At 40.6% G+C, this 21,355-nt stretch overlaps 2 protein-coding genes across 3 annotated transcripts in view; both read right to left on the bottom strand.

Annotated features, from left to right (window-relative positions):
* The window catches only part of LOC116430968 (uncharacterized), a 31,419-nt gene extending 30,146 nt beyond the window's left edge, over window positions 1-1,273 (bottom strand). The window contains exon 1 of the mRNA XM_076365678.1: window positions 464-1,273. The gene's annotated coding sequence lies outside the window, so the exon portion shown is untranslated. The remainder of the gene's footprint in view (window positions 1-463) is intronic.
* A 6,279-nt stretch (window positions 1,274-7,552) lies between these two features.
* Window positions 7,553-21,071, bottom strand: LOC116429788 (sortilin-related receptor). Of its 2 annotated transcripts, none has more exons than XR_004235559.2 (11): window positions 20,395-20,667; window positions 18,510-18,785; window positions 18,261-18,422; window positions 17,890-18,168; window positions 17,533-17,798; window positions 13,142-17,430; window positions 12,818-13,071; window positions 12,237-12,717; window positions 11,912-12,118; window positions 8,542-11,784; window positions 7,553-8,388 (listed from the first exon to the last, which is right to left on the bottom strand). XR_004235559.2 is itself a non-coding variant. In XM_031983131.2 (11 exons), exons 2-11 carry the CDS (start codon window positions 20,665-20,667, stop codon window positions 11,723-11,725), a joined length of 6,549 nt encoding a protein of 2,182 aa, XP_031838991.2. In that variant the 5' UTR covers window positions 20,668-20,736; window positions 21,055-21,071; the 3' UTR covers window positions 8,414-11,722. The 2 variants fall into 2 exon arrangements, 1 of the variants encoding a protein (XP_031838991.2); XM_031983131.2 differs by lacking the exon at window positions 7,553-8,388 and adding an exon at window positions 21,055-21,071 and having other exon boundaries at window positions 8,414-11,784; window positions 20,395-20,736.
* Window positions 21,072-21,355: the final 284 nt, after the last annotated feature.

The following is a 21,355-nucleotide window of genomic DNA, read 5'->3' on the forward strand; positions in this document are numbered from 1 at the left end:
CTGGTTAAGGGAATATTCATTTTTAAACAACCAATTTTATAAGTATACATAACTCAAATGAAAAATTTTGAACAGATTATTTATAAATACGAACACGTATTTACTGCTAGGAGATCACTTGAACATTCAATTTTCTATTGATTTGATTTCCGAACTCCTGACATTTTCGATCGCTAATTTACTGTCCATTAATTCCTTGTCCTACAATAAGTGACACTCGTGGTGAAGATTTTCAACATGATTCAACAAATATATATATATTACTCAGTTTAATCGAATTCAGAGTAAATATTATTCCTCTGTAATCAACTATTATACTTAAAAGGAAATATAGGTATAACACATGCTTAAAATTTTTCTCTGTTTCCAATAAATTATTAATGACAAAGTAGCCATATCGGTCAGAGTTGAGAAAGAAATCATAGGCCAAGGGGTTAATACGATTACGAGTAATCAATCACACCTGTAAAATTCTAAACTGGAAAGACACCGCTTGCCTCTGTGCCGTTCCGCTAGACATCGAGCCATCTCCAAACCGCACGTATACCAGAGTAAGGTATTTACACCCTTTTCAAAGAGGCCGTAGCAGCTAACTGGTTAAGGACAAAGAGGTGTCGAAGAAAACGGAAACACCGAGTTACATCGGGCAAGAAAGTGTCATCCGCGACGCGTTTACGTCGTAACATGTTAATCAACGTCGGTAACGGACTAATTTCCCGTGACGCGAGAGTCCATTAACTGTTACCGCGAAACGAGCTATTGTCTCCGTGACGCGAGCGTATTTGTTCACAATCCGACTCCGACGCGTAAGTTATGTATATACTTTGTACGTTACATATACGCGCGGAGAGTTTCTCGCGCTCGTCCGCCCCGTTCTACGTGCGTGGCATGTGCCGTTTTTCCCGTTCAGACCGGTGGCCGTCATCCATTAGCATGTTAAACAAGCTGCATGGAACTGTTTCCTCGCTAACTTGTTACTAGGGAAATGTAAACGGACACAATGCACAATGGGGAAGGAAAAATGGTACGAATTCACGGGGATATTATTATTTTTCGTTAAATAATCTGCGCGACTTTCCCTAACACTAAAACTACCGGACGGGTCAAACTAACCCATTCCTGATTTCTTCGTTGTACAATTGTTAAAGAGGTAACGGTATGTTTCTCTGAGAAATTATTTATGAAATTGATTTAGCAATACGCAAACTGAATTTTAAATCAATGAACGTCTCAATAATCGCGCTCTTAGGGCTTCTGTGATCTGTTAACTATCGAGTTTAGTTTCAGAAGTCTTTGCGCACAATAAAATAGAAAAATGAAGTGTGTACTTGTCAAACGCAGAACAGATGCACCTAAGGTATATTTGAATGAAAAACCAAAGTAAACCAAAGAAAGAATAACATATTTATCTGAAAAAATGAATAATTCATCGTTGAAAGAATTAGTGTAATTTCAAGCTTTAAGATGACGTGTATACTCGTCAGAAAGGCACTTGCTTTATGGTGCTGTGTCTTTTATGTGATTGTGAAAGAAGAAACGCGAGTCGGGTCATTGTCGCTCTGGAAAATACTGGATTCAGTGTTAATAAGGAAATCGTTAAGAGGAAATTTCAATGATCGCAATCGATGCTTAGACGAAACGGTTACGTCAATACCGTTAAAAACATATCGCAAACTGTCGGCTGTCTCGGCCCAGTCCAGCGCGGAGCGACGCGCTGTTACCGCTTGCGCGAGCGTTGAAGTCACCGTGAGCGATGCTTGCGCGGCGCACGGGATCGCATCGATCGCCCTCGTTAAACGAAATAAACTTGGGTGAAATGCGTTTGATCACGCTATCGTGTATTCGTATAACGCATGTCCGAAGGTGAACGTTTTTAAAATGAGCCATTCAATCGCGTTTAATGAAGATTTACCGCCCAAGGAAACTTTCCGAAGCGTGCAAATTAATTCGTGCCCGTAACAGCGACCGCGTTTGCATACGTGCGCCGTTGACTTTGATTGAAATGAAACAGCTAGATAAAAGGGAGGATTTTTCTATTAACTCTTTGAATAACAAATTTTTCCTCGTTTCCAGCTTCTTAAAAATTCATAAACGTGTTCCGTCCTGAGGAACGTCATGCATAGTCAAGAACGAGATCTCCGCGCGGATCACGCGATATATTTTTACGCGAAATTATTCGTCCCGTTTTAATACCGGCCAATTCCAACCATCAGGCCATCAAATACCAGTACGTTGATTCAGCGCCAGCCACGAAGCCGCGTTTCCATCAATTACGAATTTGCTTACTGATTACTATTATTGAGCTCACGCAAGGTGCGACTATCGTGTAATTATCTTGTTAGACGTTCCGCGGAACGGTCAAATGCCCATAAAAAGATTCCTTGGACGATCCACGGTTCAGGATAAATTCCTTATTTTTATTATCTATTGTTTGTTAAACGCTCATTGATTTCAGATTTTACCCACTCCATCGTACAAAGGATACAATTTCATTTGCCGTAACTTCTGACGCAGTTCTTTCAGAATTCATTTTAATGGTGCAATCCAGAAAGATGCGTTAACGCTAAACATACCGGGTAGTCAAAAAATCGACGACGTTGTTCGATTTGGAATCGGCAAACGACACAAATCGCAATTTCCCAATAAGATTCCGCTAATAACGATTCGTTGACGACGAAACAAGTCGATAATCGGGCGCCAGGGACATCATCGAGGCGTTTCTTTTCCCAAGAAGTATTGTGTTCTAGCCTACGATCCAGCTGCGTTTGAGAAAAAAGCAATGAGCGTACACGCGCGTACACCGAGCCCATAATTAAGGAAACAATTATTATTGCGGTACATTTGCACGTGCGTAGCCCAGTTTTCGCGGTATTACAACGTCGGTCGCTTCTCCTGACGTGTAACGATACACAATGAGGTATTCGCCCGATTAGGCCAGTCAAAAGTCCATTTTAAAAATAATACCTAAACCGACAAAGTTTTTTGATCTTTCGAGAACTCGAAAATTGCTGAGCTATCCCGAAATCTCAATGGATGCACACTTAGAATTTCTACGGGAAGAGTAAGTAACGTCAATTTGACTACTCGTTAGTTTTAACGTTAAGAATCGTTGTATTAGAACTGAAAGATTGATGATCTTTGAATATTGATTAACTGATTAATTGAAATATGCGTTGTAACGAAGCGCGAAGCTTCTACTTTCGCCTTCCATAAGCCATTTCTTGCTACTCAGTAACCCTTTTTTAATAGGCCGAAACGATCTGGCTTCCCTAATCCTATAGAGAAAGATATATCGGCGACAAGTAAATCGACGAGTGAAATATGAGGCTATCGAAGCGTTAAGCTGTGGTGACGTAAAAAGCGGTAAGTGATAGAGCAGCAAGCGATAGAACGTTAGCGATATAGTGAAAAATCGGGTAACTGCACAGCAGAGCGAAATAAATGGAACTTATGATCTTGTACACATGATTTTTGTGCCTTTTGTATAATTTCTATCTCTGAAATGTTACCATTTCGAACTTATCGCTAAGCGCTTCGTCGTTTACGAGCGGAAGTTTGCGGGACGCTCGAGTCGCAGTCAATTAATAACCTCCGACCAGTTGATTTAATTAATCTGCAATCTACCTGCACTCGTCCATGTTTTAAATACTATACGGACAACCAGAAACATCAACATTTCTGGTTCGATCCAAAAACAGGGGTAAAGGGTCTATTTTTGTTGAACGAAACCCAAGCATATTAAAAATTAAAAAATAATTGTTTACTAAACCAATGGAGTGAAATGAAGTTACATTCGTAGAAAACACCCGATGAGCTGAATTGGACACTTTGACCGGTGAAGCAACTGGTTTAACCCCATTTTTCCGTTTCCATGATTCCCATGTAATTCAAACTTCTCGATACTTTTTACGACTATCTTTAGCTCTAGAAACCAGAAGAAATGATAATTGAATAATAAAACGAAAATAAGGGCACTGGAATTATTTCAAGAATTACCGCTTCATGAACCATTATAAAGTGCAAATACGTGTAATAAAGAGTCGATTAGTAGAACATTGCTAAACTTAAAAGTTAAGCGTTAAATGGATACCGTTAGAAAAACTAAACTGCGAACGAGTAAAAGATAACCGACTTCTTCGAAACGAAACGCAACACCTAACTCGGATCGAGAAAAATGCGATGTTCCGTGAGAAAATGATCTCCGAATGATCGAAAAATTGTTCGACACGAAGGCGGACCGGTTCACAGGCGCCAGATTCACGGGGAAACCGATGCCCGTGGTACGGATCGCGAATTAATCTCGGAATGGACTTCCAGATTGCTGGATTATTAAAACATTAGCCGCATAATAGTCCGCATCCGACGAACTTTCCATCGGTCGTGCCGCGAATGATTTCACAGTCGCCAGGCCCCGTGAGTAGGAGGTATCGAATCAGGTCTTTGTTCTGCCTTAATGAATAATTAATTGCCGATTGTAGTCTTCGTGCGCTTAATAGCCGGTTTAAGAGATTCTCAAGCCAACAAAATGGGAATCAAACGATTGCCTTTGCCTAATTTGTGCACCGAAAGACACGTGTACTTTACATTTGGATCCATATAAAGCGTGACAGCGTAGAACACGTCTAAACGTCGGTCAGCGACCATGAAAATATTCGCCACGATTCAGCTACTACTTACAACAATTTCAAGTGTGAAATAGAACAGGTGTCCCATGGAAAAAGACCAATCACGCGCAGATCAATATCGAAAGTTGTATAGGCTTCAAACTATTCAAGCTAAGACCCTAAAATAGGGAATAAAGTAATTGATAAGAGCCGAAAGACCTTTCCGATATTTTCTATGTAAATCAAAAAATAATTTTGGCTGTTGGATACGAAGAGGAAAGCTCTTCGCAGGAATCTTATCAAATGGTCAAACCTCACATCACTATTTCGGACAAAACCCCAAAATGAGTAATAAAGTAATTTCATAAGAATCCGAAGATCTTTACAATATTTTCAGTATAGACAAAGAAACGATTTTGGCTTTCTTGAACATAAGGGAGAGGATTCTGCAAAAATTTCCTGGGATCAGTTAACCGATTTGTGTATAATTACATGGATACTTACTCTTCCGAGACAGAGAATCGTTACACCCACGTTTACGTGTTCAATTGCTCCTCGTATTTTCTAGTCGATACTTTATATTTTCTTTTACAGGCCATATCATCGACGACTAACCGGAAAAAACGGGTTTGTATCATAACGCATAGGCATAAACGACAGGTGTAGTAAAGTTGGAGAACAGCACGGAGGAAAGCACCATAAAGCAAGTGCCTTTTATCCGCAACGTGTTTGCCACGCGTAAACCAGTTCCCGCGTGTTTATCGCCGACGATACGTGCTAGAAAGAAAAATACGAGGCTATCGAGGAAAATCAAAGAATCACGGAAATGCGCGCGCAATCGTGCGCTATTCGTCTCCATTTCGTCGAAATGAATGGCTGTTTCGGGCGCGTTACGTTTTGCTTGATGTTTCCGGTACACCCAGACCGCGATGAAATAAAATTATTAACAGCGACGATAACAACGATCGCCGAGGAATCCGTTAATGAGATGCAACAAATTCAGAATCTGTCCTAACCGGTTAAGAAGGTATTCCCAGGTTCGCCAATTTCAAACGATTCGTAAAATAATCTTCATCTAAGTAAAGGTGGTTTTCTTGTACACTAAAATTACGATAATATCGACAATAACGCCGCGGAGACAATTATAAGTGAACGCGATAAATACACGTGTCTCTTAGTATCATTCAATTTGTCATTGAATTACAATTCAATTATGCCTTGTACACGAAAAACGTTTCTGCTGGGAGTATTAACACGTTGAGTGCAGCGCCGATTTTGCTATACTTTCCGCTCAGGGGGCAGCGCGTGAGCATTTGATGCCGAACGCTAAACTAGATCGCGATACAAGTAGACGTATTCACAAATTTCAAAGGAAGGAAGGAAAGGCGCATAAGATTCGAAAATATTGTGCTGAATGTTACAGCACAAACACAAAAATGTTCGGACGCCAGGTAGCGAGGAAAATCACAAAGAAAGTTGTTACATACTGTAATGTGTGCAGATCTCAGCCACATCTTTGCTTAAAATGTTTTAATATACTTCACTAAATTTTAACATAAATTTTTTAATTGTCATTAATAATTTAACCCTTTAAGATACCGGTCTCATGCACCGATGTCAACCAAACGAGAAGTTCGCTATCAGTCCCTAGAATCCACGCCGCCCAAACGAAAAGTCTATTGTCAGTCCCCAGGGACTGACGCCGCTTGAACGGAAAGTTCACTGTCAGTCCCTAGGGACTGACGTAGCATTCAACGTGTTAAGCATTCGAAGGGTTAAACGTTGTCACGTCCACTTTTTAACGTTATCTAAACGAGTTAATGATTTAACAGCGTATAGCTTACTCAGATCTATTCAATAACCGTTAAAAATGGTACACGTGTATGAAGAGACACGTGTAGTCGATGCTTTTCAGCAAAAATGAATAAAACAGGGAAAAAATGAACAAACGAGGATGAGAAAAAATTGATTTTTTCAATACGTGTCGATCGGTTGATTCGCGTTGTTTTAAAATACACGGTTCCAATTTCCCGCGGGCAGGGGGAATAAAGGACAAACGTCACCGCGGCCGCGTATGTAGAAATTTAGAACGCGGAGGGCACAAAGCATTCCGTTCTGTTCATTTTTAATGAAGTAACGGTGCCGAAAACCTCAAATTATCTCCGTGAAGTTGAGCGGAAGTGCTTAGTCTCCCTGGGAGGCGAGCGAGCTCATTGTGGAATAATCGGTCGGACGACGGTCGCGTTCCACTTTTCGGCAGCTCGGACTCCTCTCCGCGGATCCGCCGGAAGCGCCGGTTCGCGTTTCGTTCGACGATTGCTCTCGAAAGCTTCCGTTCTCCAATCGACGACGAACGGGACCCGTAATTTCGTTGTACCTGATCCTAGCCCGCGCGGGACGCCGAAGCGGGGATCGTCACGAGCGCCGCGCACTGGCCTAGAGTGTGCAATTAACCCATTTGCATCCGCGGACGGAATAATCTGCGACAGACGGCCGCCACGCGTGACCAAACGCGAAATAATCTGCGACCTACGTAAATACAAGTGAACTCCCTACTGTTAACACTTTGACTGCCACCGGGCGGTCACCGATGACCGGAGCTTTCAAATGACAAGAAAATAATTATAACTTGGAAGATAATTGATTTCGAATACTAATTTTCCATAACGCAAATTACTAGATAATAGGGTAATGTAAGAATTTTCGTATTAAAGAATTAATAATTCTTGCTTTGTATTTTTGCAGTAGAAAGGATGAGTGATACATAAAACACTGATGTCTCTCGTGGCAGTCAACGTGTTAAACCATTTGCATCACACCTCGAAATACGCTACAAACTTAACCCTTTGTACTTGGCAGTTTTTCACTAGAAACATTTTAACATTTGATGATGCGAGATAAAGACGATATTTTTTGTGAAATTAACTCGGAGAGAAATCACGTGTACATCGAGGGACAAAGCTATTTTATTTCAATGTTTCTCAAATTGATGCATTATACGTGGTATAATATTAAATATCAAATTTTATATTTTTACTATATGAAATCAAGTGGTGAGTGAGAGTCACCTCAAGTGCAAAGGATTAATACACCCAAGACATTTGACACGTTAAGCGCCACGCAAATCTTCACCATTTTTCTGTGCAGTTATCCTTTTTAGCAAAGAGAAGTAGCAACAATTATTCACTATTTGGTGTTACAATCTTTGCATTACACGATTATCAACTTAGGTACGTTATTAACACGTTCGATACCAACGTCATATATTTGCGACGGCCGTAATCTTATATTTTACAGAATGAAAATGAATTAATCCTATGAATATTGTTATTAGAAATTATAAACTACGAGATTATATTTAGGAACTCAATGACTCAAATCAGTTTCATTTTTCTAATATTTTGTTTAGAAGATTTATTGGATGGAAAAAAATATTATAATTGAGGAGACCGTCGCCGAAAAAAGCGCTGCTAGCGAACGTGTTAAACATTTTGATTCGACATCGATTATCTTGCATGTTATGATTGTTTTCAAGTAATTCAGAAGCGTCAGTCATCAGTGACTGACATGGCATTTAACGTGTTAACTGACAGTCAGTCCGTATCCCGCGCGTCGATGACCATTTTATTTTTTACAAAAATGTCTTCACTCTTCTCTTCGTAAATGGTAAAACGCTGAAGAGGTTTTTCGCGTAAATAAATTCATCGAACGTGATCGTTGAACGTTGAAGTGACGGGTATTCGACTCGAATTCCTTAGGAAATTCCCTGCGACAGTGCCGACACCTGGAAATGGATTGAAAACCTGGAGTTCGTGCCTTAACTTCGTTTATTTACACGCAAATATATTATATGTATACGTATGTGTATATATATATTTATATATTTATATATATATATCACTGTTATATTGCTATAACCCTTGAGATTTACACGTACAAACTATGCTCCCGTAAACTCGTCGCCCTCGTCAACGCGACCCCATCGAAGTTGTCCGAGCCAGACGTTTCCACCGTCTCTCCCATCCTCTTCTGCGTTTCTCTCGTCTAATAATCATCGTGTTGACAATGCTTGGATCGATCTCCACCGGTAATATCCCAACGACGCTTTAATCTCGGAACATTCGGCGCACACAGCGATCAGAAGAAAAAACGAACGCGAAGAAACAAGGAAACATCAATGGAAGAAACAATGAGAAACAGAAGAACGGAAACGTCGCGAAATTAACACGTTGAATTGGAAATTATAATATCGGATTATCAGATTGAGCTACTCAACTGCTTTACGTTGCATCGTTCCTTTTTCTTTTTCATTTTTAAATTAAGTTGATTCGCACTCAATTCACTATTTTAACACGTTCACAAGCACGCGTCGCGTAAATAAGTACTTTTGTGAGGCAGCGATTCGTTTAAAGAATTCAGTTAATTACCGTTGCCATTGCGATCTTATCATATATTTAGCGTCTGATATAATATGTGAAACTAATTGAATTGTGAAAATATTATACAGTTTAATCACTATGCATTAAATGTGTAAAAATTCTATGAATTATAGTTCAAATTTGGCCGTGGTCGCGAACGTGTTAATTGGATCACGAGTGAAGCTTCGAAAAGTTTCTGAACAGTTATCCTTTAGTCCAACGGATTACAGTAATTTTATTTGATTGAGGCAATGACCAGAACACCAGAACATTCAACGTGTTAATTGGCGTGTGATTGTATTGACGAATAACATGTTACTGTCAAAACTGCAAGAGGAGGCGTGCCTCCTTTCACTCTGACCAATTAGAGCTGCACTCCTTTCAGATGGCTTCTATCAACGCGTAATACATATGTATATGTATGTGTATCTGCCGATGATTTCTAGTTTCCTTATTTATTTACAGAAAGATTCTTGCGAACAACTGTGCCGTGATATCCGTAACACTGGTGAGCTATAAGAGTCTATCGATCGATTGATTTGAAACTGAAGGAATCCGACGCGAGCGTTAACGATTAAAAAATGATCGTTTGTTTTCAACGATAATGTTGTTTCCTTAAAATCGAATTCCGAAAAGACTTTCCAGATTAAATGCGTTTCAGTTGAACAGACAGACACGGCGTAGAACGAACCTTGATTAACCCTTTGCACTACGTAGTCACCACTGGTTTAGCAACGCAACTTTTCCCAAGAATTCTTGAGTCACCTCTGACATGACACACTTCATACGGTTAACAAACAGATTAAATATTATTTAATCGAGGTAATAGTATCACTAACAAATATTATTTAATTGAAATAATAATATCACTAACTGAAATAACAATATTCATAATATTCTACATAAAATAATATTCATGTCATAGTTGAAACTTAAAATAGCTGCGACCAATTTCTTCATATCCAACGTAAGGCATCAAAACCAGAAAAATGAAATCAGAGTTGACCGAGAAGACACTAAGAAAGCAATCATATTGCAAAGGGTTAACGCTGCTCAACGAACCTCCCCTTGCCCCGTCCACGAAATACCCTGTGCAATAAAATCCAAGACACCGTTCCTTCCCAATGAAAACCATGAACCAACGTACAGGTTCCAGAATGGAACTGCACGAACAACGTCGCGCTTAAATATACAATTTCTTTCTCTTTCTCCCTTTCTCTCACGCGCACTCACGCACTCACGCACATGCACATACGCATTCTTTCTTTACAAGAGACTGGTGTTCCGTTTCGCTTATCGTTAGCTGCACCAAACGCGATCTCGGATCGTCGTGGATCACGTTGGAACGGTTTAAACTAACGGAACTTTCATCGCGATCACGCGGAGTCTTCTGCACCCTTCCTAAAAGTATAGAGATAAGCTCTCGTCAGCCTGTGTCCACGTGTATACATACGTGTTCGTTATATTTCCGTAAAAAAGATTTATTACAAAACAATTAGAAGAGGCAGAGTTATATAAAATGCTTTCGTTAACTTTGGACAGGAGAATGTTTCTCTTTGTCTCCTCTCTGTAAAAATACGTAAAAACCGATTTTCGACTGATCCGGCTGCCATTCGAGCAACACCCCAACGCATTGACAATGAAAGAATCTTTGCCAAATGATTAAACCTCATCCTATTATACAAACCCGTGTGAGCGTCATTGTATGCATGGCATCTTGAAAAATGCTACTAGTCTCCGCAATTCGGTACAAAATATTTACTATATGTACATGCTTTCTCTCTACCTTTCTCTCTCTATCTCTCATTCTCTTCTTGTACGACTTTTACATATATATATCAACAACTTCTTTCCACCATTTCGGCCCGTCTTAATGACGTAAACCTAGCTGATTCCGTATACTAATTAATATCATGTACATTTACGCTATGGCTCGAACATTTGGAACATCCTTCGACCGCTGTATAATTCGATTCGTTTGATTACAGTGATAGAAACAGACTGCAGATTTTTATGCGTTTAACGTTAAATGCAAATCTGAGACGCACGACGAAATGTAAAATACAATTGGTTTCAATGCTGTTTGCACCCCAATGGTAACGCGTTAATATCATTGGCAGAGGGAAGCGAGTTTCTTTCAACGTCAGTCTTTGTAAATTACATCCAAGAAATTATAATTTTGCATAGAGATCCGCAGTCTGGTAATAGATTTATTACTGGGCATGACTTATGTACTGCTGACTCATGAATAGACCAACAGCTAAGAAAGAAGGAACTTGTCTATAGATGTAACTAAAAAATCGAACATCTTTCATTCCAAGGTCCGAAAGACACTCCGAAATTCTGAGCGATAACGTGTAGAATTAGGTCTCTATAACTCGTAAAGGAGGTTGGTAATTTGCAAAAGCTTTCATGTAAGTGCTCTAAGCAGCCCGTCTAATCAGTCTGTAACTTGTTAGGATTAATGAAGTGTATCAATCTCGAGTCACTTTCATAAAAGCTTCCCTCTTATATGATCAAGTCTTATCTATACATATGTATACTCGAAGTTATCCGCAATTAATAATAGTGTCTTGGCACATTTCTCCTAACATGTAAATATCATATTCATGTACGTATATATGTGTCTCAGTGATTTATCTGTGATATGTTTCTGTGTAGGTGTGTGAATTTAATTGAGGACATTGGGTGTTTCGGGGTTTACGCTATCACCAACGGTTCGTCGTCGGAAAAGCCTCGAATCACGGGGCTATCTTCCTCTTCTGAAAACAATAAAAAATGATTAACCTGCGTAATTAATTTGAAATCGCATAAATCTGAATAATCAATAATTAAATATTGTGTAACAGTCATATTAGATGACTGTTATAGGTTACAAATGAGACTAACCCAAACCGTCTGCAGTTCCTGGGAAGGTCGCTTGCCCGCGTCTTGTATCATAATGGCTGTTGGCAAATTGTGTGAAACTCTTGGACAGCTTCTTGTGTCTCACTACAAAGTATGTCAACGCGGATCCCAGAGCAATAATGAGCAAACAGATGGGTATAGCAAAAGACAGAATGTTGGATGTACTTATTGCCACCGGCAACGCCAATTCTGAAACAGATATACCAGAATATAGATAGTCAATGACGAAGCAATATCGAGAATAATAGAAACAGATTTAAATAGTCCAAGTAATTACGGAATCGTTCATAAAGAATGATATAATTACCATCAGCAGAAGTTCTGATGCTAACAACTTCACTCAAAGGACTTTGATAGCCTTCATCGGAGACCAAACGAACTGCGAAACTGTAGATCACATTCGGCTTAACATCCCTGAAGTTGTACGATGGTTGATCAACCTTGATGACTTTAGCAATAGACTCGTTTATCTTGTTGGATCCTTCCGCCACCAAAATCTCGTAATGGTATTTTCCGTTCGTCAGACTTTCAGGCAGATTGTGTTCTTGCCAGAAAATAATGTACTCTGATCCTTCAGAAATGACTTGAAGCTGATGCGGAGGCGATATCTCAGGTGCATTATAGAAAATCGGCTGACTTGGCTCAGCGTTTTCTACGTCTGTAGCTATTACGATGCAATACTTGCCGCCGTGCCTTATAGAACTGAATGTGTGTTTCATTATAGTTTCGTTCGTTGGTGGCAAGGTTACAACAAAATTCTTGTTACGTGTCATCTCGATTACAGTAATCTAGAGCAATACGGTTACATTAACTAACATACTCCTGTTAACTATTAAATGCCGCATTTTCATCAAAGAAAGAACACAAACCCCTGAATTCATAGCTTACCGTATACTTGATAGGTTCATAGATATCGTAACAACTGGCAGTCCACGCAATAATTATAGTGTCGTCCCTGTCTGATTTCAACACTCTTGGTCTCTTTGGTGGAGCACGTGCATTGAAACTCGTGAATACACCGATTGGCGGACACAGAGGACCAACACCGTACTCTCCATTAACTCCAACCGCGAACCAATATTGTTTACAAGCTTCCAGATTTTCGATCGTGACCGTCAGATTTGTTGTGAGTAGTTTGCGTTCTGTAACAATCATTTATAAATAATTCAAACAGTGTGCAACAGAGATCCGTTATTGAAGCCTGAAAATTACCATCGAAAACAGTCGCGAAAATGTTGCTATAATGAATAGCATACTGCCACTTGATCTTCTTCTCGGGTTCAGGTGGTTGCCACGATAAAGTTATAGGCGCATCTTGTTGCTTCACCCAGTGTGCGGTAAGGTTGCGAACCACTGGCAACTGTGTGCCCTGCGTGGTTGCGGATATGGTGGATGTTCTTCCAAAATAGTTCTTTCTAACTGCCTTCACTTCGAAAAAGTACCTGACACCGGGTGACAAATTCTTTACCTCTATTCGGTGCTGTGTTGTCGTAATCATTGGCAATTTTGGATACGAAAGACCATAGCTTGCTCTCGGTTTCACCTGATACTCGTCAACATTCTTAATCGGTTTCCAACCTAATTCAACGGAGTGATTAGTGGTCGCAAATATGAGCAGCTTCTCAATATAGTCAATGTTCACGGATCCATCGAAAGTTAACGTGGCCACGTTTGAGGAAGCCGACTCGTATTCACCGTTCCTGGCTATCACCCAGAAAGAATAATTCTTGCCGTCCTCGAACATCAAATCGATCACCGCTGGCGATTTTACCTTGAAGAACCGTACAGGCGGATTAGGCGGTGTCATGAAACCCTCGTAACCAATGATAGGTCCATTCGGATGCAAAGGAGGTAACCAATGCAGTTCCACACGAGTACCGTTGCCTTGTTTCACGGTGAGGTTTCGCGGTTCGGATGGGACACCTTTCCCTGTCATGACTATCAAGTATTTAGCTGGAGGGAACACCGTGGACTGTCCTTTCACCCTAACGTAGACCGTGACGTTGTAACGCGTGTACGGTTTCAGTTCGTTGAACTGATAGTCCATCTCCTCGATCCACTTGGTGGAGTTTGTCCAGTTGCCCGGTGGATCCGCGTACGCGATAGACGGTAGAAATTCGAAGGTAACATTCGCTGGGACCGGTATCAACCAGAACAAGAAGAGGCTGGTAGCATTCGTGGAACGTTCGTCTATTCCCATCACGAGTACCTGGTAAACACGCGAGTTGTTCTTGTCGCAGTTATTCTCGTCGAAGCCATCTAAGCATTCCGGATTACCGTCGCAGAAAGAGGCCAACGGGAAACAATTGACCTCGTCACAGGGGAACAGGCCAGGATGACATGATGGCGTTGCAGGTGTAGAGTGCTGTTCGCTGGAGCAGCCCAGTTCATCGGTTTCATCAGGACAATCGATCTCACCGTTACAAACAGCTGCTATAGGTATGCAACCGCCAGATATCCGACATTTGAACTGCCCCTCGTTGCATTTGCCCTTATCGCCAACACAGCGCAGCTCGTCTTCTCCTGAAGGGCAATCGTTTGTGCCGTCACAGACCCAAGCATTCGGTATGCAAAACCCGTTCATACATTGGAACCGATTCTCCTTACAAACCTTAGGCTGCACAGTGACATCCACGATCGCTGTAGTGGTATCCGTATCTTCAGGGTTTCCGCAACCGAATTCGTCGGAGTCGTCGCCACAATCGTCTACGCTGTCGCATTTCCACCAGTAAGGCACGCATTTCTTATTAGCACACATGAACATCCAGTCGTTACAGGGGCTAGTCGGTAACGCCGGATTCACCGGGACCACTGTCGCTGGCGTTCGACTTGAATTACCGCAGTCAACTTCATCGGAGCCATCCGGGCAATCCTTATCGCCGTCGCAAACGAATGACTTGTAAATACACCTGCGATTCCCTTGAAATAGGTTACAAGTAAACTGCCAATTCTCGCATACGATCCTACTGCAGTCCGTCTCGTCCATGCCATCTTCGCAGTCAACCTCGCCGTCACATTTCCAGCCTGTGGGTATACAAGTGCGTTCGTGTTTGCAAAGCATTTCGTCAGACCTGCAGGTGTTGTTGCGCGCTACATCGCCGGGTTCGGTCTTGCAGAACAACTCGTCTGAAAAGTCCTGGCAATCGTATTCACCATCACACACCCATCTCTGTACTATACATCTGCCACCATCGCATTTGAATAAATTTTCGGGACAAGTCGAGTACTTGCAGTTCATCTCGTCGGTACCGTCTCTGCAGTCCTTGTCTATGTCGCATACCCAAGCCGGAGAGATGCATTTGGTGTTGTTATCGCATTCAAAGTTCGGGAAGCAAGACTTTCGGGGACAGTTGAGCTCGTCGGAACGGTCGCCGCAATCATTATCTCCGTCACAATGCCAGAACTCCGGAATGCACACGTCGTTGTTGCAGGTGAACTGATTCGCTGCGCATGTACTCGCCACCCGTGGACACGTGAAGTTCGGATTGGGAGTGACACCTTCCGGACACATACACTTGCCGTCAACCATCTCCATACCGTCTGGACAAAGACAGGAATAGCCGTTCTTCGGTGCTCCGACACAAATGTACGGGCAGGTGCTGTTTGCGCATGCATTCGTACCCTGTTGGATACTATGCGCGAATACCTTCAGATCCATCAAACCAGTCAACTCGCCTATGATCGCGTAAATGCCGAGACCGTGATCTTTGTCCGCAACGAATATCATTGATTGCTTCCAGTCATCCCAGTACATGCTGTCTTTGAACACTGCGACGGCGAATGGGTGTGACACCCGCTCGTTGTTCGAAATTACCTTCTTGAACTTCTTGCCGTCGAAGTCGCTAGATCCAATGTAATCCTGCTGGGCATCTACCCAGTAGATACGCTCAGCTATGTGATCTATCGTTATCCCATTCGGCCACTCCACAGTCGGTTCCACAAACAATCGTTTCACTTCTGTCCCGTCCAGATTGGCACGAGAAACTGAGGCGTTGTCTGGCGCCCAATCAGTCCAGAACATGTACCCGTTCATCGGATGGACTGCTATGCCCCTCGGCTTCCGAAGATTATTAGGCCCAAGGATAGTCCTTCGCATTCTTCCCATGTTGGATATGTCTGTTCTGATCACCTGGATTCTCATTTTAACACCGTCGACGAAGTATAGGAGATTGGAGACCCAGTCGAACGCCATTCCTTCGATGGAACTCAGATCGGTCTCAACTAAGATCTCCGGAGCGTTCGTACCATTAAAACACTGTCTACCGATCGTGTCATTTACAATGTCGGCCCAGTACAGGCAATTGTTTTTCATATCGAAATCAATTGCTATAACGTTCTTCAAGTCGTGGACAGGTAACTTCTCCAGATTCTCTTCCGCCAAATCGATACGCGATATATGCTCCCGTTGGGCTACCAATAAGAATTGCGATACTTCGCCTATGGGACACGGGATCTCGTCCGGTTCGAAGTTTCTTGCTGAACCACCGACACACTCATCGTCGGATATCTTTACATAGCCCTTGGTTCGATTGTAAAACTCGCCGGGTTTACAAGTGCTCGGTATGGCATAAGGATCGTACCAGAACATAGATTTGTTACGGATGCACATGGACGGATTACCCTCCCGCATGAATCCAAAATCGCATTGATAGTCGTTAGATTCGCACTGACATAAAACCGTTCGAATTGGCCGAGTGTAATCTACGCCGGTGTAACAATTCGCCCATGTGGCTCGCCTGCGATAGATCTCCTTCCTACCTAACCAGCATGATATCTCCGATTGATCCCAGTGCAATGGATACCAGAATTTAAAGTCTTCATCGGTACAGTTTTTCGCGAATACATTCCGCAAATCAACTTTGATTATAAGCCACTGATGCTGACCACTGTCCGAGCCGAACATCGTGAATACCGTAGTGTTCTCACCCGGCTCGGTCATTAATCCATACACCCTCAACATTTTCTCGTTGAATGTATACGTTTGCCAATTCTCGCCTTCATCAATAGAATAAGAAAGATCTCTTGTTTCACCGCGCGATTTAAAATACTTCACGGCTACCAATAAACCACCATGGTCGCCCATGTTAAAGAAGTAATAATCCTTCAGAACCTGTTTCCACGTTATTCCAGCGTCTCTGGACACGTAGAGTGCAGGATGACCCTTCAGACTCGATCCTATAACACCAGTGGCCATTATAATACCCGGTGCCGACTTTGAACTCATGATTGACACAGATCTAGTCACAGGGTACAACTGACTGAAACGTTGACTTAAGTGCAACGAACAATTTTTCATGCAATGTATATAAAATCCTTCGTGATTTGCAGTCGGTGTACTGATGGGATTCCATGTCGAACCGTGATCGAATGTTATCAATGACACTAAATGCTCTGGTCCGATTGTGCCTGATTTGGGTGTGCCCTTTACTTGAGACACTATGTAGATACCTCGAAGACCCTCCACTTTGTACAGGTCAGTAAACGTGTCGTCGGCCACGTCACTGAAAAGAACAAGAAAATGTGTGAATATAAAGAATAGGATCCTGGTTGAATAAGAAGGATACATTTCAAATACTTATTCAAGTATCACAATATCGACTTACTTTAACCAACTGTCTTTCCAGGTACTGTTGGGGAAGAACGTCATAATTCCTTCGAGTGATAAGACGAACGTTGCTCGTTTTTCGTCTATAATCTCTGATACATACAGGTTTACTTGAGTTTCGTTATGAGCAACTGTGACAAAGATCCTATTATAGGAAACGTCGACAATGTGGTAATTTTTACGAGGCAAGTCCGTACTAAATTCCGCCTTCACGAAACTATTATTCTTGTAAGACACGTACAGATCCAGATTCTCGTGTTCACTCTGTTTAAAAGCAAATTACCTTAACATAGACGCAACTAATTTGAACTGCGATTAAAGTAATATATAAATTGCAAATAAACACGTAATGTACCTTTGTATCTTTCGACGTTGCGAATCTATAATCACCTTTCATCTGAAAATCTTCAACATTTGTCATCACAACTGTCAATGATTCGTTTAATGATCCCTTATCTGGTCCAACCTTGAGCAATCTATCGATAATGTGTGTCCACGGTAATTCTAAAACGGTATTTGATCCAGAAGGCGACATTCGTTCGATTACTACTACAGGCGAAGACGACCAAAAGAATGCTTTCACATAGAGACATATTGGAACCCAAGTGATTCCCATGTTCATCGATAACCATAACTAAATTGAAACAAGAACCCATTGATACAATAGTAACATGCACACATACATACACATTGAGAACATATGTAATTAAAGATTCAGAATCTCACTTTGCGTTCTGGATCTTTTTTATCAAGAGCAAGAAGAGCTCTAGGGTCTGTCTCAGAAAAGGAAATTTCACTTGGATTAAATGGAAGTGCAACCCTTTGAATAATCTCTCCATTGTTGGGTGTAAGAAAAAGTAACTTATTCGCACTGTCCACAAAAATACACTGGAAAATGCAATATGTTATTAATAATATGAGTAATAATGGAGAATTAGTTAAGAGAAAACAAATACTTGTTAAACATAAACTCACATATATATAATATTTTGGATGGTTCATAAACTTATCCAATGTTGCATATTCTGCATTGGGCTCGGAAGAGACTCTAAAGTGTTCAGTTTTGTTTATAAATGTATCTCCATAATCATAACTTATATAAACAGCACTGGGAATGGGAACGTTGGTGAATTTACTTCCCTGATGTCGCAGTATTTGCAAATTATCCCTTGCTAAGCATATTATTACATTAGATCCATCTCCGACCCAGTGCACCATCAATTGCTGATGAGAATCATTTAAAGCATTAACCTGCAAAGAAAAATACACTGTGCTATTTAAAAGTTAAATTGATTATTAGGACTACTAATCCATACAACTTTTATCATTTCATATCATTATTGCAGTCATTAATTATTGTTTTTGTTGACTGTCAAAGGTATCAAAAGGAATCAATCATAAATGTAGATAAAGACAAACTGATAATAATTATCAAAAACACAGGTATATGTAAGAAAAATACGGTGACACTATTGTGACATTTTTATAACTATTATTTCCTGCATTTGTTGACATATGGTCACAAAAACTGTATATGTAGTATATCTACATAAAAAGAAAACATGGTAAAACAGTTTTTATCAAAAGTATACAAATAGGTATAACAGATGACTCATAAAATGCTTATATCTCTTATAAAATCTGTGTGACTTCATACTAACATGATCACTTTAATTATACACTATTTCTGTTCATTCCGAATTATATAAAACAGAATTACCTAAATATTTCAGAATATATATTTTTCTTTTTCTTTATTGATTAGTAATTTTATAAATATGCAATACAATTATGATTTATTAACACTTATCAATATAAAAATACGTTTATTGTATTTATTTTTAAGACAAGCATCAACATTAATTTGGAATAATATGGTTCATTTTATCAATACAGAACACTGACACATAATACATATTTCTTATCACTCAACGAAAGTATTTTTGTCCATGTATAACTTTACATTTCATTGTGTTCAGGGGCACGTACCTATGACTAATTGTCACGCTCTGCTGTATCATCAGAACATTATTCTACAAATATCATTTATGATACTGATGGAGTTCATAGAATTGTAGCTTCGCGATTCCTTGTCATTTGTTGTCTCATCAAAACATAAAGATATAATTTTAATGCCACATCCTTGTTGTAAACAAGTTCCATTTCAGTTCAAAATAATGAGATGCAATTCCTTTAGAAGAGATAACCAATACGGGACAACCTAATGCGGAAAGTTTCCCTGACCTTTCAAGCGTTGATACAAGAAAGGTCAATTTATCTAAAGAACAGGGAAATCCCCGAAATTCTCGTGTTGCAATATACGCTTCGATCAAAACAGGCCTTCGGCGCTGTTCTCAGCCGACGCATCGTAAAAGAATTAAGCTGCCGCTCGTAGATAACAATCAACTGATCCGTAAGTTCTTTAAAACGTAAAAGAGGGAATAAAAGAAATAATAAATAAAAACGGGAAAAAAAGGAGAATGTTGATCGCAAAATAAAGAACCATTCGAGGCGGTTACTGACCTCTGCATGTCAATAACAGAACGACTGTGACGCTACGGTGCGTTTCGTCAAGATTGATTAAATTTAGTCCGGAAGGGACATAATACGGCAATTACGGGCTACTCTGGTCGGCGCACAAAGGCCGCATTTGTACGCTGGCCTTATTAGCCGTTGTATAAAATTCTGTAAATCACTGGTGGTATCTCGCGCGAGCATAACAAGTCTGTGGCAGAAGATAAGGCGACAAAAACAAAACGCAAATTATGCGGGAAACTGGTTGATGGCATTTCTGTTTGTACGGCTCGTTCGTTACGATTAGCCTGTACAGACGATGACTGTACTTGAAAAATTTGCGTACCTTCGTCACGATGTGTGGATCATTTGCCGGATGTTCTGGAGGAACATCTCTGCGACTTCGACTCGATGACGTTTCGCTGGCATCATCATCGTGCAAATGCTCGTCCCGATTGATGACAACTGGCTGTCTGCCTTTGAACGGATGGTCGTCCTCGACGATGTGAAGTGTGGTCGCCTTGTCACCGTACCTCAGTCCATTATTCAAACTTGTTAATAATGTCAAATGTAAAACAATCGCGGAATAACGAAAGGCCGAACTCACCCGGCCGGCCATCTTGCTCAGACTGACTTTCTTTAATGACCAATTACGCGTATATATGCACTGAGAAATATACGCAGTGTCCTGAAAACAGGTATCGGTTATAACAACGACGCCATATCAAATAAAGTGATTGTAAAAGATGTATCGATCGTTCGCAATCGATTGCCCGGAATATAGACGATAAATGAAATATTAGTCAGTTTAATAAATGTCAGGAAAATGGATGTTCATCGTTTGGTAGATTCGATTCAATCTATTAAAAAGTAATTCGTGATTCCTAGGGATGCTAATAAAAACTGTTAACGTCCTTTAATTATGCAATGTATTATATCAGTCAATCGAATTCTTGTGATCTGAGTAAGAAACGTGTACAATAGAAAGCCGATAAGTGGAAATTACTTTAGTTTCGTCAAAGTATGCGAGGATTTCTTGTACACATTATATAAAATGTGCGTTTCCATGAAGCGTCCACAAGTCGCGCCAATTGCAACTGATGTACTGATGACCAAAATGGTTGTATGGTTAACTCTACTCGAACAATGCGACACTCGACAAAGGAAATGGAAATGTTCTAACATGAAGAATGTCTACAAGTATAAAATACGATACCGGAAGCAACTTTGTTCTTGGATAATTATAATGATAAGATTTTATCACAGGAAGCAATAAGATCGTTAAGCTTGCTGCATTTGAAGGCAAT

This window comes from Nomia melanderi, chromosome 3 (assembly GCF_051020985.1).
Source record: "Nomia melanderi isolate GNS246 chromosome 3, iyNomMela1, whole genome shotgun sequence".
Lineage (NCBI taxonomy): Eukaryota > Metazoa > Arthropoda > Insecta > Hymenoptera > Halictidae > Nomia > Nomia melanderi.

Coding starts and splice junctions, on each gene's coding strand:
- LOC116429788 (XM_031983131.2), bottom strand. CDS start 20,667: ATGGCCGGCCGGGTGAGTTCGGCCTTTCGTTATTCCGCGATTGTTTTA. Junction 17,431..17,532: donor TGGAAAGACAGTTGGTTAAA/GTAAGTCGATAT, acceptor TGTTCTTTTCAG/TGACGTGGCCGACGACACGT. Junction 11,785..11,911: donor AGGAACTGCAGACGGTTTGG/GTTAGTCTCATT, acceptor TATTGTTTTCAG/AAGAGGAAGATAGCCCCGTG.